The 12,745-nt window shown below is 40.1% G+C and overlaps 1 protein-coding gene across 1 annotated transcript; it reads left to right on the top strand.

Moving 5' to 3' along the window:
* The first annotated feature begins 3,351 nt into the window (after positions 1 to 3,351).
* On the top strand, positions 3,352 to 5,853 carry LOC108361476 (uncharacterized). The gene has a single exon (XM_017614094.1). It carries the CDS (start codon positions 3,352 to 3,354, stop codon positions 5,851 to 5,853), a length of 2,502 nt encoding a protein of 833 aa, XP_017469583.1.
* Positions 5,854 to 12,745: the final 6,892 nt, after the last annotated feature.

Consider the following 12,745-nt stretch of genomic DNA (forward strand, 5'->3'; position numbering starts at 1 on the left):
CTCAATGGAATTCAAAAACTATCTCTTGCATTTGGTTTTACTCAATACCGATTTGAGCTGTCGCACAGTGTTATCAAAAAAAAAAGCTATCAATGGGTAGGTTCAGAAGGCGCAGCAGTTGAACGCAACCTTTGCTAAAAAAAACAGTGATCGTTATGCGTCTTCTGAACGACTTCATACATTAGCTGTCAAATTCAACTCTCAAAGGTACACACCAACATGTTGTCTCAAATGATCAGAAAAATATTACGATCATCTAACACGCAACTATTCAGTTGATCAGAAGTACGCAACAACGCGTTCAGAATGTGCAATCGCACCAGTTACTGAGCTGTTTCGCCTTCTGAACGTGCCCAATGAAAATTCGTTTCTCTTGAAATCAAGTTATATAGATATAAAGGCTCGCAAGAAAAACTAAAAATTCATATTTTTTTTTAATTTGGTTCTATAAAAAATTTCTTAAATCAGTATGCAGCTCTTAAGAAAAAAATGCTCGTACATCTCGTCGCTACCATGTCCAACTATCGAATGTGAAAATCGGCACTTTTCAAAATTTTGATTTGCCACTAATAATTTTATTTCGTATAGCAGCATTGCTTAAGCTGTTGTTTTTGACAACTTATTTGTTGGTTAATGACTGCAAATAGTTTTATAGAAAATTAGAAACGAGAAATAATACTTTCATAAAAATATAAGTACATAATAGATTTAAAAAGCTGCTTGAATACAAAAGTTGTATGAAAATGTCACATTAAACAACTGTCTAAATCAACGCTATTTTTTATAAATAAGGCCGTAAACATTTCCTTACACCGTCAATTTCCATATACTATTTTTACTCTTTCAATTTCACTGACCAGCGCCGCAAACGATATCAACTAGTAGGCTAACAACCAGAATTGAAATTTAATACGCAAGTACTTCCAGTACTACAAGTATACAGAGAGTAGATTTGCTACTCCATTTTGGAAGCAGCAAATATCTCTCGTACGCGATGAGAGAAAGTAGAGTACCTGGTGGTGGAGTAATAGCAAGTACGTGAAGTATTTACTCTCTCAACGCCAAGTAGTGTATATATGCGGAAAAAGAGTAACAATGTGTTGGAAGTAGAGCAAGGCATAACAACCCTGCAGTAAATTGCGCTAGTTCAGGACTAGCGCAGAACTAGCTCTTTAAGAGGCGGTACTGGTTCTCGATCTATCCCAACGCAATGCTTTCAACTGTCTCTTTTTACATGGCGATGTCCTACGAAGTGGAATTTCCCCCCTCTGCAGAACTTTCGAACTAGTTCTGAACTGGTTCCATTTTCGACAGTCCTGGGACAGTAAGTTTTTCTATGAGAAAAAATTTTAAAACTCGATTATTAGATTATTTTTATATTCTAAACTGGTTCAATTTTAGACAGATCTGCGACAATAAGTTTTTTATTAAAAAAATTTCTGATTATTCGATTTTTTGATATTTTTTCGTTTTTTCTGTTCTTTTACAGATTGCATTTTATTAAATTTTTATTATTTTTTTTATATTATTTGATCACATTCTCTTCATTTTTTAAGCGGCACTCAATTAATTTAAATTTCTTAAATCTGAAAATCACAACTGCCTCCTCCGCGATTTGAACTCGTGACCAACGATATTAGAGTCGGAGGTCTTCCCGCTGAGCTATTTTCGTATTGTACGAGAAGTGAGAATTTGTGCATTTACTTCTCAACAGAGCGCAACTAACCCACCGAGAGTTTCAACTGTCCCTCTCTGCAGCCGTTTTGCACTAGTTCAGAGATGGTTCTGAAATGTGTAGGGCGGAACTAGCACTTTAAGAGACTGTCTCTAAATTTTACTGCAGGGAAGGTAGAAGTGATTTCGACATTTCTCTCGTTTGAACTGCGACTGATATGTCAACTCTTAACCCTATATCTACTATTCAAAATTTTTTTTTTATATAAATTTACAATTGTGACCTGTGCGACTAATTTTAAATACATAATAAAATGAAAAGGAATTGCGAGCGGTGCGTTGTGTTTGTAAGAGCCTGGACAAAAAACTTGTGCGTTATTTTAAACCTTCGAATTGTCAAGTGAAGCGACAACCGTGGGCAAATTGCTGCGATGTTTCATTAGGAGATNACTGATATGTCAACTCTTAACCCTATATCTACTATTCAAAATTTTTTTTTTATATAAATTTACAATTGTGACCTGTGCGACTAATTTTAAATACATAATAAAATGAAAAGGAATTGCGAGCGGTGCGTTGTGTTTGTAAGAGCCTGGACAAAAAACTTGTGCGTTATTTTAAACCTTCGAATTGTCAAGTGAAGCGACAACCGTGGGCAAATTGCTGCGATGTTTCATTAGGAGATTCTTCACGTGGGGTCGTGACTTTATTTGTTGCCTATCGCAGCCGAGTATTTCTAAGTGGACGAGTTTGGTCCAAGGTGCAGGATTTATCATGACTATGAAAAGAAATCTCCCTTTCATATACATACATGGATAGGCCAAATTTCAAATGGTGGTCTGATAAAACCTAAACCAGTATTCCTTGTTGACATAAAGAAACTGAAAGTAAATTTCGAATAGCAAAAATTTATTAGCTAAATTATTGAAGTTAAGTTCTGATGTAAATTTAGAAGAATCAAACTTCTTTAATGTCTATTATACCTTAGAATTAAGTATTTGAATAAAAAAAATAAATGCTCAAAAACATTGGGATAGTAAAAGCAAGAAAATTGTCAAAACGGTTTTATAAATGAGTGTATAACACATCATGTCCCATCACTGATTTGATTACATGTATATATTTTTCGTATTCAGTGGCATCATTTGTTTCTTGAGTAGTTTTTGTTATTCTGTCGTTTTCTCTGTTGTTTCGTAGCGCTGCACATTGGCAGGCATAACATATAAATTGTAATTTGCTTATTATTATTCTTTGTGTAAGAAATAATTTTTAATTGAATTGCTGTTGGATTTTTGGAGCGGCCAGCGAGTGGCCGGCCGTCTGAATGTATCAAGGATTCTGATACATTTTTGGTGCCTCCTGTGAGGAGCAATTTTGAAGTGCGACGGTGCATTCACGAACAAGCGATCGAGGAAGTCTCGCTTGGATTAGCAGTGCATCATCCAGCTGGAGTTACCGAAAAGGGCTCCACAGATTTAGTTTCGTGTAACGGAGTACTGAGACTTTGCCAGAAGTGCGGCAATAGCGGTGGTTTGTTGTCGCTTCTAGGTGACACAACAACAACTCGTGAGCCGTTCAGAATTAACTGTTCAATAAGCCGCTAATCAACGTTTGCTTTGTGGCGTGATTAGGCAGATATCATTTTGTGGAAAAAAACTGTACAACATATATTGCGGTATGACTTCTTTGAATTTACGTACTTCAGCGAAGTCATCGATTACGCGGATTTTTAATACGGTTCATACAGAGGACTATAGTCTAGATCAGGTCGAAATTGAGCACATTCTTGGAATGGTGCAGCAGTACTGGGATCGGTTCGTTGAACATCATTTGGATTTAGTCGCTGGGTCGTCAGATATTCCTACTCACGATACGCTGTACGCTAGCACGGAAGAGCAATTCAACAAAGTTTGCATTAAATTACGTCGCTTGCTATTGAAATGCACTCCTGTTGAGCATGACTCCGTGCGGACCCAAGCAGTGGATTTGCGGCTAGATCCTGTTTCCATACCACCCTTCGATGGCCAGGTGGAGAACTGGCTTGTGTTTAAAGACATGTTCGAGACAATGGTCCACCAACGGACAGATCTCGAGCCAACATACAAGCTTAGTAAATTGCGTCAGTATGTCAAGCCTGAAAGTGTCCCAATGGTCACTGGGTTTTATACTGGAGGATATGAAGAGGTTTGGGCGGAACTGAAGCGTCGCTATGACAACCCCTATCTGCTGTCAGAAACCCATGTGCAACGTATACTAGCTTTGCCAACTGATCCACGCGACACACAGAAGGTGCTCCGGGATATCATCGACTGTGTACGTAACAGCTTTCGTGCATTATCTGTCATGGGGTTGCCGGTAACACAATGGGATGCGCTTGCGATTCCAATATTGTTGCCAAAGCTGCCGGTAGCAGCAAGAAATGATTGGGGCATGAGCCTCAAAGACAACGATATTCCCAGATTGGAAGATTTATTGAGTTTCATCGAGCGTCGCGCGATGAATATGCCGGCTGCATCGTCTGTATCGCAGGGTGTGAGAGCACACCTAGCGTCTGCACAAGCGAACGGTGCGAATACTTCAAGTTGTCCACATTGTTCGGAGAACCATCGTCTTGCCAAATGTCATCGCTGGCGGAATCTTGCAGTAACGTCTCGTTGGGAGACCGTTCGACGTTTGTGCCTTTGCTTCAACTGCCTGCGTGACGGCCATGTCACGCGTGATTGTTCAGCGGGAGTTTTTACGGTTTGCCGCCAAAAACATCCTACACTTCTTTGTGGCAGTCCGACTGTTGGTGCGGGTACTAGCATGGCCGCCACTTCCCACCAAATGGAGTCATCGAATTTTAAGCCAGAACCTACAGTATCGCAGCCTCAGGTCTTCCCACGCAGTGAACAACAGTCAAATGTAGTTCAATCCTTCTTGGTTCATGGTGATCACGTCGTGTTGTTAGCCACTGCGCAGGTTTTGCTCGTTGATCATCAGGGTAACCTACATAAATGCAGAGCTTTGTGTGATATGGGATGTCAGGTGAGCTTTTTATCAGAATCTATGTTTCATCGTTTGAATCTTCGTAGAAGATGCTGTGTCATGACTATTGAAGGCGTCGGCCAAAACTCAGCGTACACTAAAGTCGTTACCACCCTTAACCTGCATTCGAAGATTGATGAAGGGCTCGACATTAGTTTCGACGCTTACATTTTGAATACGATCACTTCATCGACACCCGCGATTCCTGTAAACACAGCCGCCTATGAGTACTTAAGTGGTCTACAACTGGCTGACCCTACATTTGGTTTACCGGGGTGCATCGATTTGCTTATCGGTGCTGACATTTGGAGCACCATCCTCCAAGATGGAGTGGTATCAGAAGGCTGTGATAAACCATGTGCATTGCGTACTCGACTCGGGTGGATTGTGTTGGGCCCGACTAATGCCAAATCACACGAATCCAAGCCTCAGTCCTTAAGTAGCAAACTGAAAGACCATGATCTTGATGGGCTTCTTCGAAAATTTTGGGATGCGGAAGAACCACCTGAAGGCAGCTATGTGGAGGACTGCGAGCAAATATTTCTGGACACGTTTTCGAGGAATACCGATGGTCGATATGTCGTACAAATTTTATTCCGATTCAACGCTCCGGCACTTGCAAATTCCCATCGTGGTGCACTTCGTCAATTCTTTAGTTTAGAGCGAAAACTGGATGGAGATGCGGATCTTCGTAACAGGTATATCCAGTTTATGCGGGAGTATGAGCAGCTTGGTCATATGCAGCACATCCCGGAGAGAGAAGTTAACTACGACCAATGCTACTATATCCCACATCATGCTGTGACTGCGAAATTCCGTGTGGTGTTTAATGCTTCGGCTAAATCGAGCAATGGCATATCATTGAGCGACACGCAACTTGTTGGTAACCAATTGCAGGACAATCTCGTCCACATCCTTCACAGATTTCGACGGTTTCAAGTTGCCATTAAGGCGGACGTGGAGAAGATGATCCGTCAGGTTGAGGTGGATAAAAGGCATCGCAAAAGGCAGCCGATTCTCTGGCGGGAGTCACCAAGCGAACAGATCCGCACCTACCAATTAAATACGCTCTATTTACTCGCCGGCGTCTTGAAATTGTTAAGGCGCTCGCACGTAAAGAAAATAAGTGATAAAAAAACAACAGCGTATTAGTATTTAATGATTAACAATAATAACAAATGTTTGCTTTATTTGTTGAGACAAAATGTTTAATAAAACAGAGTGAATTTAACTATAAATTTTGCTAATAGCTTGATGAAATTACCTTGCTGACGTGGTGTGGTGGCTGGCAGTCGCTCTGCTGGTCTTCTAGGAAGTGATGGAGTGCCAATAAACGAAAACGGGTTTGAGCCCGCCGAACAGTAACCTTCGTTGAGTTTCCCCTCAACTCAGTTACCGTACGGCGGGGCATACTGTTAACGGCTGGAATGTTAGCCGTATCTTATATATGTGTGTGTGCACTCAGATACAAAATTATTTAACGCANGCCTCCTCGACCTGCTGAGCCCATGACTTATAAGGCTCTTCTATGTGGATGGATAAGACACCCTGGGAACTGTTGTCATCATCCTCTATATTACGTGCTGGCTGCCTCCAGTTATCGTTGGTCTTGATATGGAGCGAAGTATGATGCTTCTCACGGCACCTGTGACATCTGTCGGCGCTAGCACAATTTTCCAGACGGTGGAATGGCGAGAGGCAGTTCGGGCAGTAGCGGTGTATGAGGATCGCTCGCAGTCGTTCTTCTGCCGTCTTACCACGGTAGATGGGGCAAAGTCTTATGCCGTGGTCTTTGTCGCACAAGCGACAGGCGATTGGAAACTCCTCCGAGCTCCTCTCAGTTTTAGAGCGCAGGGCTGAGAATCGGGTCATTCTGCAATTTGTAGTATTTGGTTGACCAAAATTCTGTTTTGCTTTGAATTTATTATGGTTGGGTGGCAAGTGGTGGGTATTCGTGCATTTGCTATCGTACATATGTATAGAAATTTTACATAAAATATTTATATGCGTCTAACTCCAGCATTATAAATTCCCTATGAAGTGCCTGGTGTAGCCGTAGCATTACTGTGCTGCTATTCAGGATTTTTCTAGGTGGCGCTCGTGATATTGAGCGACGTCCCAGTGTTATATTTACGCGCTGGTGCCTTTGGAATTTAAGGCGCTCGCGCACAAAAAAAAAATAGATGAGAATATATATGTATATGTATGGGGAGGCATGAATATTATCTTATTTCGTGGTTTCCATTTCTAATTCTTTATTTGTCTTATATCGATGCATAAACTTAATCATTTTAAACTTCATAATTCATTCGGGGCTAATTCAATGCCACGCAGTGTATAATTAATTCGAGGCTAATTCAATGCCACGCAGTGTATACTGACAGAATAAATCGCCAATATCGTAGAAAATGGGTTAAAACATTATTGTGGTGTTTTGTTATTAAGCACCATAGCCTCCTACCCAAAAGAAAAAAAATTCCCATTATTTTTCATAATGGTGCGATACTTGACTAAACCGATTCATAAAGAATTCAGTGTTGCCACAAATATTTTTAGTTTTTTTTTTTTGGAATTTTTACCAAATCTCAAAAAAAAATTACCAAACTTTTATAACATTTGTATATATAGATAATTATTTTGGCAGCGACGGAACTAACACCACGCCTGGAATTGTGGCCAGCTTAGATCTATTCATATTTTTTGAGTGAAATATCAGTTCTTCCTCGTCTTCTGTGGTAAACTCATAAAATTCATGATGCCGCTGCCGCGTTCAAAAAATAAATATCACCATCAACAGAGCGTTTGGATAATGAAGATGAACAATTTACTTCAACAACTTTCAAAAAAAAAAAGGGGTTTTTTTTTTTTTTTTTTCGCAGTTTATTATTAAGTTGTGCACCTGACAACCAGATGGTGCTGCTTGCCACATTCTTATGAAGGCTCGCATTTCGCCCAATCACGTATGTCAAACTTTGAGCTAATACCGTATGTCAAAGTTTGACACAGCAATAACTTCCTGAATGACTGAAAATTTCATTCTGGATTTGGCACGTGGTAAGTTTGTAGTGATTATTTATTTAGTAGTGTTATTCAATTCATTCATTTCATTTTCAGATACCCAGAAAATACCAAGAATTGGGACCGGCCTCTGCGAAGCATTCGTTTTTCATGCTTTCGACAATTTCGTTGTTTCAATGTTTTTCTGAAAGCGATAAGTGTTTTTATTGAATAATAACAACGGCAAGTGTTATGGACAATTTCAATTAAAATACTGCTTTATATATGCATCGAAAATATATTTAGATCCCCAAAATCTGATAGCAGATAGCATCTATAGATTGTGATTGCCTCCGCGACATAGCAAAAATGTCTTCCTCGTTGTCCATGGTAGAGGCACTTTTGCAATAATTCCACCACCCAGCCACGCCTAATATACGAAAACGTGAAATTGAAACAGAACTTATTGCCTTCAAAGGACAACCAAGCGCTTGGCAAATCAGTCTACAGGTGGCTGCTTCTATTGAAACAAAGCAATATCTCTGGTTTTTCAGTACATCAACTCTAGAGCATTGGATTTCACGTCGGTGGTCACCTTTGACTGCTAGCGAGAGAACTTTACTGCGTGAAACATTATGGAATACATATGCAAGTTTATCAATGGCAAATGTGTCTCGCCGACGACGTGATACATTCGCACAATTAATTGCGCTCATAGGAAAACGTGAGTTCCCCGACGATCATCCTAACTATGTAATTCACTGTTTTGAACTAATCCGATCGGAAAAGTTCGTGCTCGGTATCACTCTGCTGCACATCACTTCAGAAGAGGTAGTCAACCATCGCGACTGCGTAACAACGGAGCGTCAAAACTATTTTCACTCACACTCTGGAAGCAATATCCCCGCGTCACTCTCTAGCAGCTTCACCCATCACCACCAATCTGTTATTGCTGTTGGGCGATACACCAATGTTAGTACGCCCTGTGCCCAGCATTGTGGCAAAACCCATGTGGCTGAAAGCGCATCAGTGGGGCTTCGGTTCTATTATTAAGTATACGAATTACACTAAATGTTTGCTTTGGTATGAATGATGACTCCTGATGTAAAACCAAATGCAATTCATGCCCAAAAACGGTCATTATATATTGGGGATGTGGATCCCATATTTGACTAGATTTACTACGAAATGTGCCCGTTTCATCGAAGGCGGAATATAAATCACTAATTTTATTGCGATTCGACTCATAGAGCATATCATCTTCGCTTAATGTGGAATTATGCACCTTTCGTGGCGTAACAAAGTCACTGATGAAATCATCGGGAATGCTATTATTGATGTCGCCAATATCATCTGTGATATCCTCTTCTTCGATGCTGATAAACTTTTGACCTGACCGGCTTTAATGGATTTGGCACGTGGTAAGTTTGTAGTAATTATTAAATTACTAGTGTCATACATTAGTTGCGTTCCCCAACTCGCACGAAGTTGCAAGAATGTAAAGGAATCTACCAGAAAGCGTTCCCGTAATCGGTTCTCTGGCTTCTTTTCCCTTTTGACAGTTTTACAGGTTTTAACCCTGAAAAGTTGGGGAACGCAACTTTTATCACTATTGCCAAATTGGTGCTTTTCGCGAAAATTTTAGAGTTTAGTGCTTGGTGCGTTTTCATTGGTACTTTGTTTTTAGTTTGAAGACACCAAATCTGTAAATCTTAACCAAAGGTTTGTTCGGCAAGCTACTCGAAGTCAATTCGTGTTACACATACGCGTTCCACCAGTACCTTTTTAAGTTTCTTTGATATACGCTGACAGTTTGAACTTTGCTCCCGTTTTTGTTCAAGTAGCTTGGGGAGCAAACCTAAAAATGGGTCAAAATTTATAGCAATCGTAAGTTTTGTAAGAAACTTCCCAGGAATCAAAACAAAATAGTGTTTACTGGTGAACATTGAACATTCACTTTCTTTTTTTCTTCTATGGAGGCAACATGAATTTCGGTTTGTTTACAAAGAAAACATAAACAAAGTCAACTGGTGTGTCTTCTTCTTCCGGTTTTTGCAAGTAATGGCTAATGGAGTTATTCAGGCATAAAATTAAATTATATAAAAATAATATTAGACTAGGCGAACCAAAAAAACTTCAAAATATTTAAAATACTTTAATCAAAAACGTACGAGGTAGTTAACGAAAATAATGAATTATATTTATGAAAGTAAATGTACCTAGTAAATAAAAATTTATTGAATAAAAAAATACTAATATTCCTAAGCGGTTAAAATGCAAGTAATGGCTAATTTCCTGTTCGTTTACTCTTTTGATTTTGATTGTTGGCTGGTGTTGGCTGATTTTGTTATCGAACGCAACTAATGACAATCATAAGCGAGTGAGCATATGTTTACCAACAATATAGAGAATAATTGCATGACCGGGTGGGATTTGATTTGAAGAGTAGACAGGTTAACGTCGGTTTAATGAAAATATTTGAATTTATAGAAAACAGAATAAATTGGAACGTCGAGCAAAACGCATTGACTTTTATTAATTTGAATCCCTACCATAAAATTTTTTCATGCATTCGAGGTAGAGGGCAGCATGAATTCATTCAAAACGTCATATAGAATATTCATATAAAAAACCAATGAATGAGTTTACCAAAAAAAAAAATTTTTTTTTTTTGAGTTTGAGTGAATACTGTTATGGGTGTCGTCATAACTATATTCAAACGATGAGAAGATAAATTGAATTGAAATAAATGACAAATTTTGTTTATGAATATCCAAAAATATTTTTTTTATTTACATTTGTACAAACGTACATATGTATGTATGTATGTAATTGCTGCGTTCCTATTAAAATACGAAAAACTTGTTTGTAGCAAAAACTATAAACAAAATGAGTTTGACGTATTCCGAATCTCGACTCCCTAGTTGCAGGGCGGGAGTAGAACCAACTTTGCTATTGGTCTGTTATTTGGCCCTTTGCCGTATCAACGTCAACTACACGTATTCGGTTGTCTGGACCAGGGTGTAGTTTGGCTATTCTTCCAAGTCTCCATTCAGTGGGTGGGAGGTTTTCTTCTTTAATGACAACTAGGTCCCTTTGTTTCAAATTGGCTTGTGGATGTTTCCACTTGACGCGTTTCTGCATCTCGGTTAGGTACTCCGATTTCCATCTTCTGCAGAAAGTTTGGTGCAATGCTTTCAATTTATCCCAACGGTTTACAATAGAGACACGAGTCTCGTTTACGTTGATTTCTGTAGATGCCCACCAACAAGGAAGTGTCCTGGGGTAAGCGGCTCCAAGTTTGCTGGTTCGTTGGATGATGGACTAAGTGGTCGTGAGTTGAGACAAGACTCAACCCGGCATAGAAAGGTACTAAACTCTTCAAAAGTGAATTTGTGGTCCGACGCGACCTTTTTGAAGTGGCTCTTAAAACTTTTAACGCCTGCTTCCCACCGTCCACCCATGTGAGGGGCTCCTGTGGGTATAAAATGCCACGCTAGAGCTTGGTGGCAGTGTTTAGAAAGGGCTTGATTGCGCGAGTCGGCCACGAAGGTTTTAAATTCGGATCGCAAAGACCGAGATGCTCCGTCAAAGTTAGTTCTATTGTCGGAGTACATATTCTTTGGGCACCCTCGTCTAGCAATAAATCTGGCAAATGCTGCTAGGAAAGCAGCAGTACTAAGGTCACTAGTGGCTTCCAGGTGGATGGCCTTAGTCGAAAAACAGACAAAGAGACAAACTTATCCTTTTGACAGACGACAACCTCGACCGCGGTAGGTTTTAATGTCAAAAGGCCCCGCAAAATCTACGCCCATGTTTGTGAACGCACGCAAAAATGTAGTGCGTTCGGTTGGAAGATTCCCCATAAGCTGGGTTTGTGACCGTTTCCTGTGGATCGTGCAGACTTTACAATTGTGGATGATGGACCGTATCATATTTTTTAATCGCGGGATCCAGTATTGCGTACGTATAAGAAGCAGCATCAGTTGGTTTTCCCCGTGTAAGGAGATTTTATGGACGAACTGGACAATAAGCCGAGTTAACCTGCAATCATATGGGAGAATAATTGGATGGCGCTCATTGTAGGCCAAGTCAAGGGATGCGCCAAGACGACCACCAGTCCTCATAACATGATCCTTGTCGATGAATGGATTAAGGGGCGAAATTTCGCTTTTCGCTTCGATGGATTTACCTGATTTCAATTGCTCATATTCTTCTCTATAGTGTCGTTGCTAATAAATGGTTATTAAGCGTTGTGTCGTTTTTTTAATTTCGGTCGGCGAAATTTATGAAGACTCCGCTTTAAAAGAAGATTTTATCCTGGGGTGAGTTCTTTGATAGAATCTCATAATATATGAGATGACTCTCAAAGCTCTTGAGAAATCTGAAAATCTGTCGATAATTTCAAAGTTATTTGTGCTAGTTGTTGCGTGAACTTGCACCCTTTTTTCCTCTATGACTGTGTCGTAGTTCGCTTCTTGTGCTGGCCATTTTGACTTGTCTTCTTGTAACCAAGAAGGACCCTGCCACCACAAGGAGTTGTTGACTAGCTCACTAGCCGAAAGTCCTCTATTCGCCAGATCTGCTGGGTTTGATGCCGAATCCACATGACTCCAGCTTTCGGTTCCCACCTTGTCTACAATTTTTGTTATTCGGTCAGCAACGAAAGTTGACCACGAACACAGTGGTTTCCGGATCCATGCTAGAACTATTGTCGAATCTGTCCAGAGATTTATTTTCAAATGTCCAAGACTCAGATTTTCGACGACCGCTTCTAAGGTTTCCGAAAGCAAAACTGCGCCGCAAAGTTCTAAACGGGGTAACGATACTGTTTTGACGTGCGCTACCTTTGTTTTTGCCATTACCTTTGTTTGACCACAACTCTTTCCGCAGTCTTAACTCTCAAGAAAACAGTCGCCGCGTATGCTTTCTCCGAAGCGTCGCTGAATCCATGTATTTCGGCGTCATCTGTTTGCGTAAAGTGAACCCATCTTGGTATGCGAATGGTATTAATGTCCATGTAGTCGTGCATAAATGCCTGCCAACG

Source organism: Rhagoletis zephyria, unplaced genomic scaffold, assembly GCF_001687245.7.
Source record: "Rhagoletis zephyria isolate East Lansing unplaced genomic scaffold, Rhagoletis_zephyria_1.1 Rzeph_scaffold_00774, whole genome shotgun sequence".
NCBI lineage: Eukaryota > Metazoa > Arthropoda > Insecta > Diptera > Tephritidae > Rhagoletis > Rhagoletis zephyria.

Coding starts and splice junctions, on each gene's coding strand:
- LOC108361476 (XM_017614094.1), top strand. CDS start 3,352: ATGACTTCTTTGAATTTACGTACTTCAGCGAAGTCATCGATTACGCGG.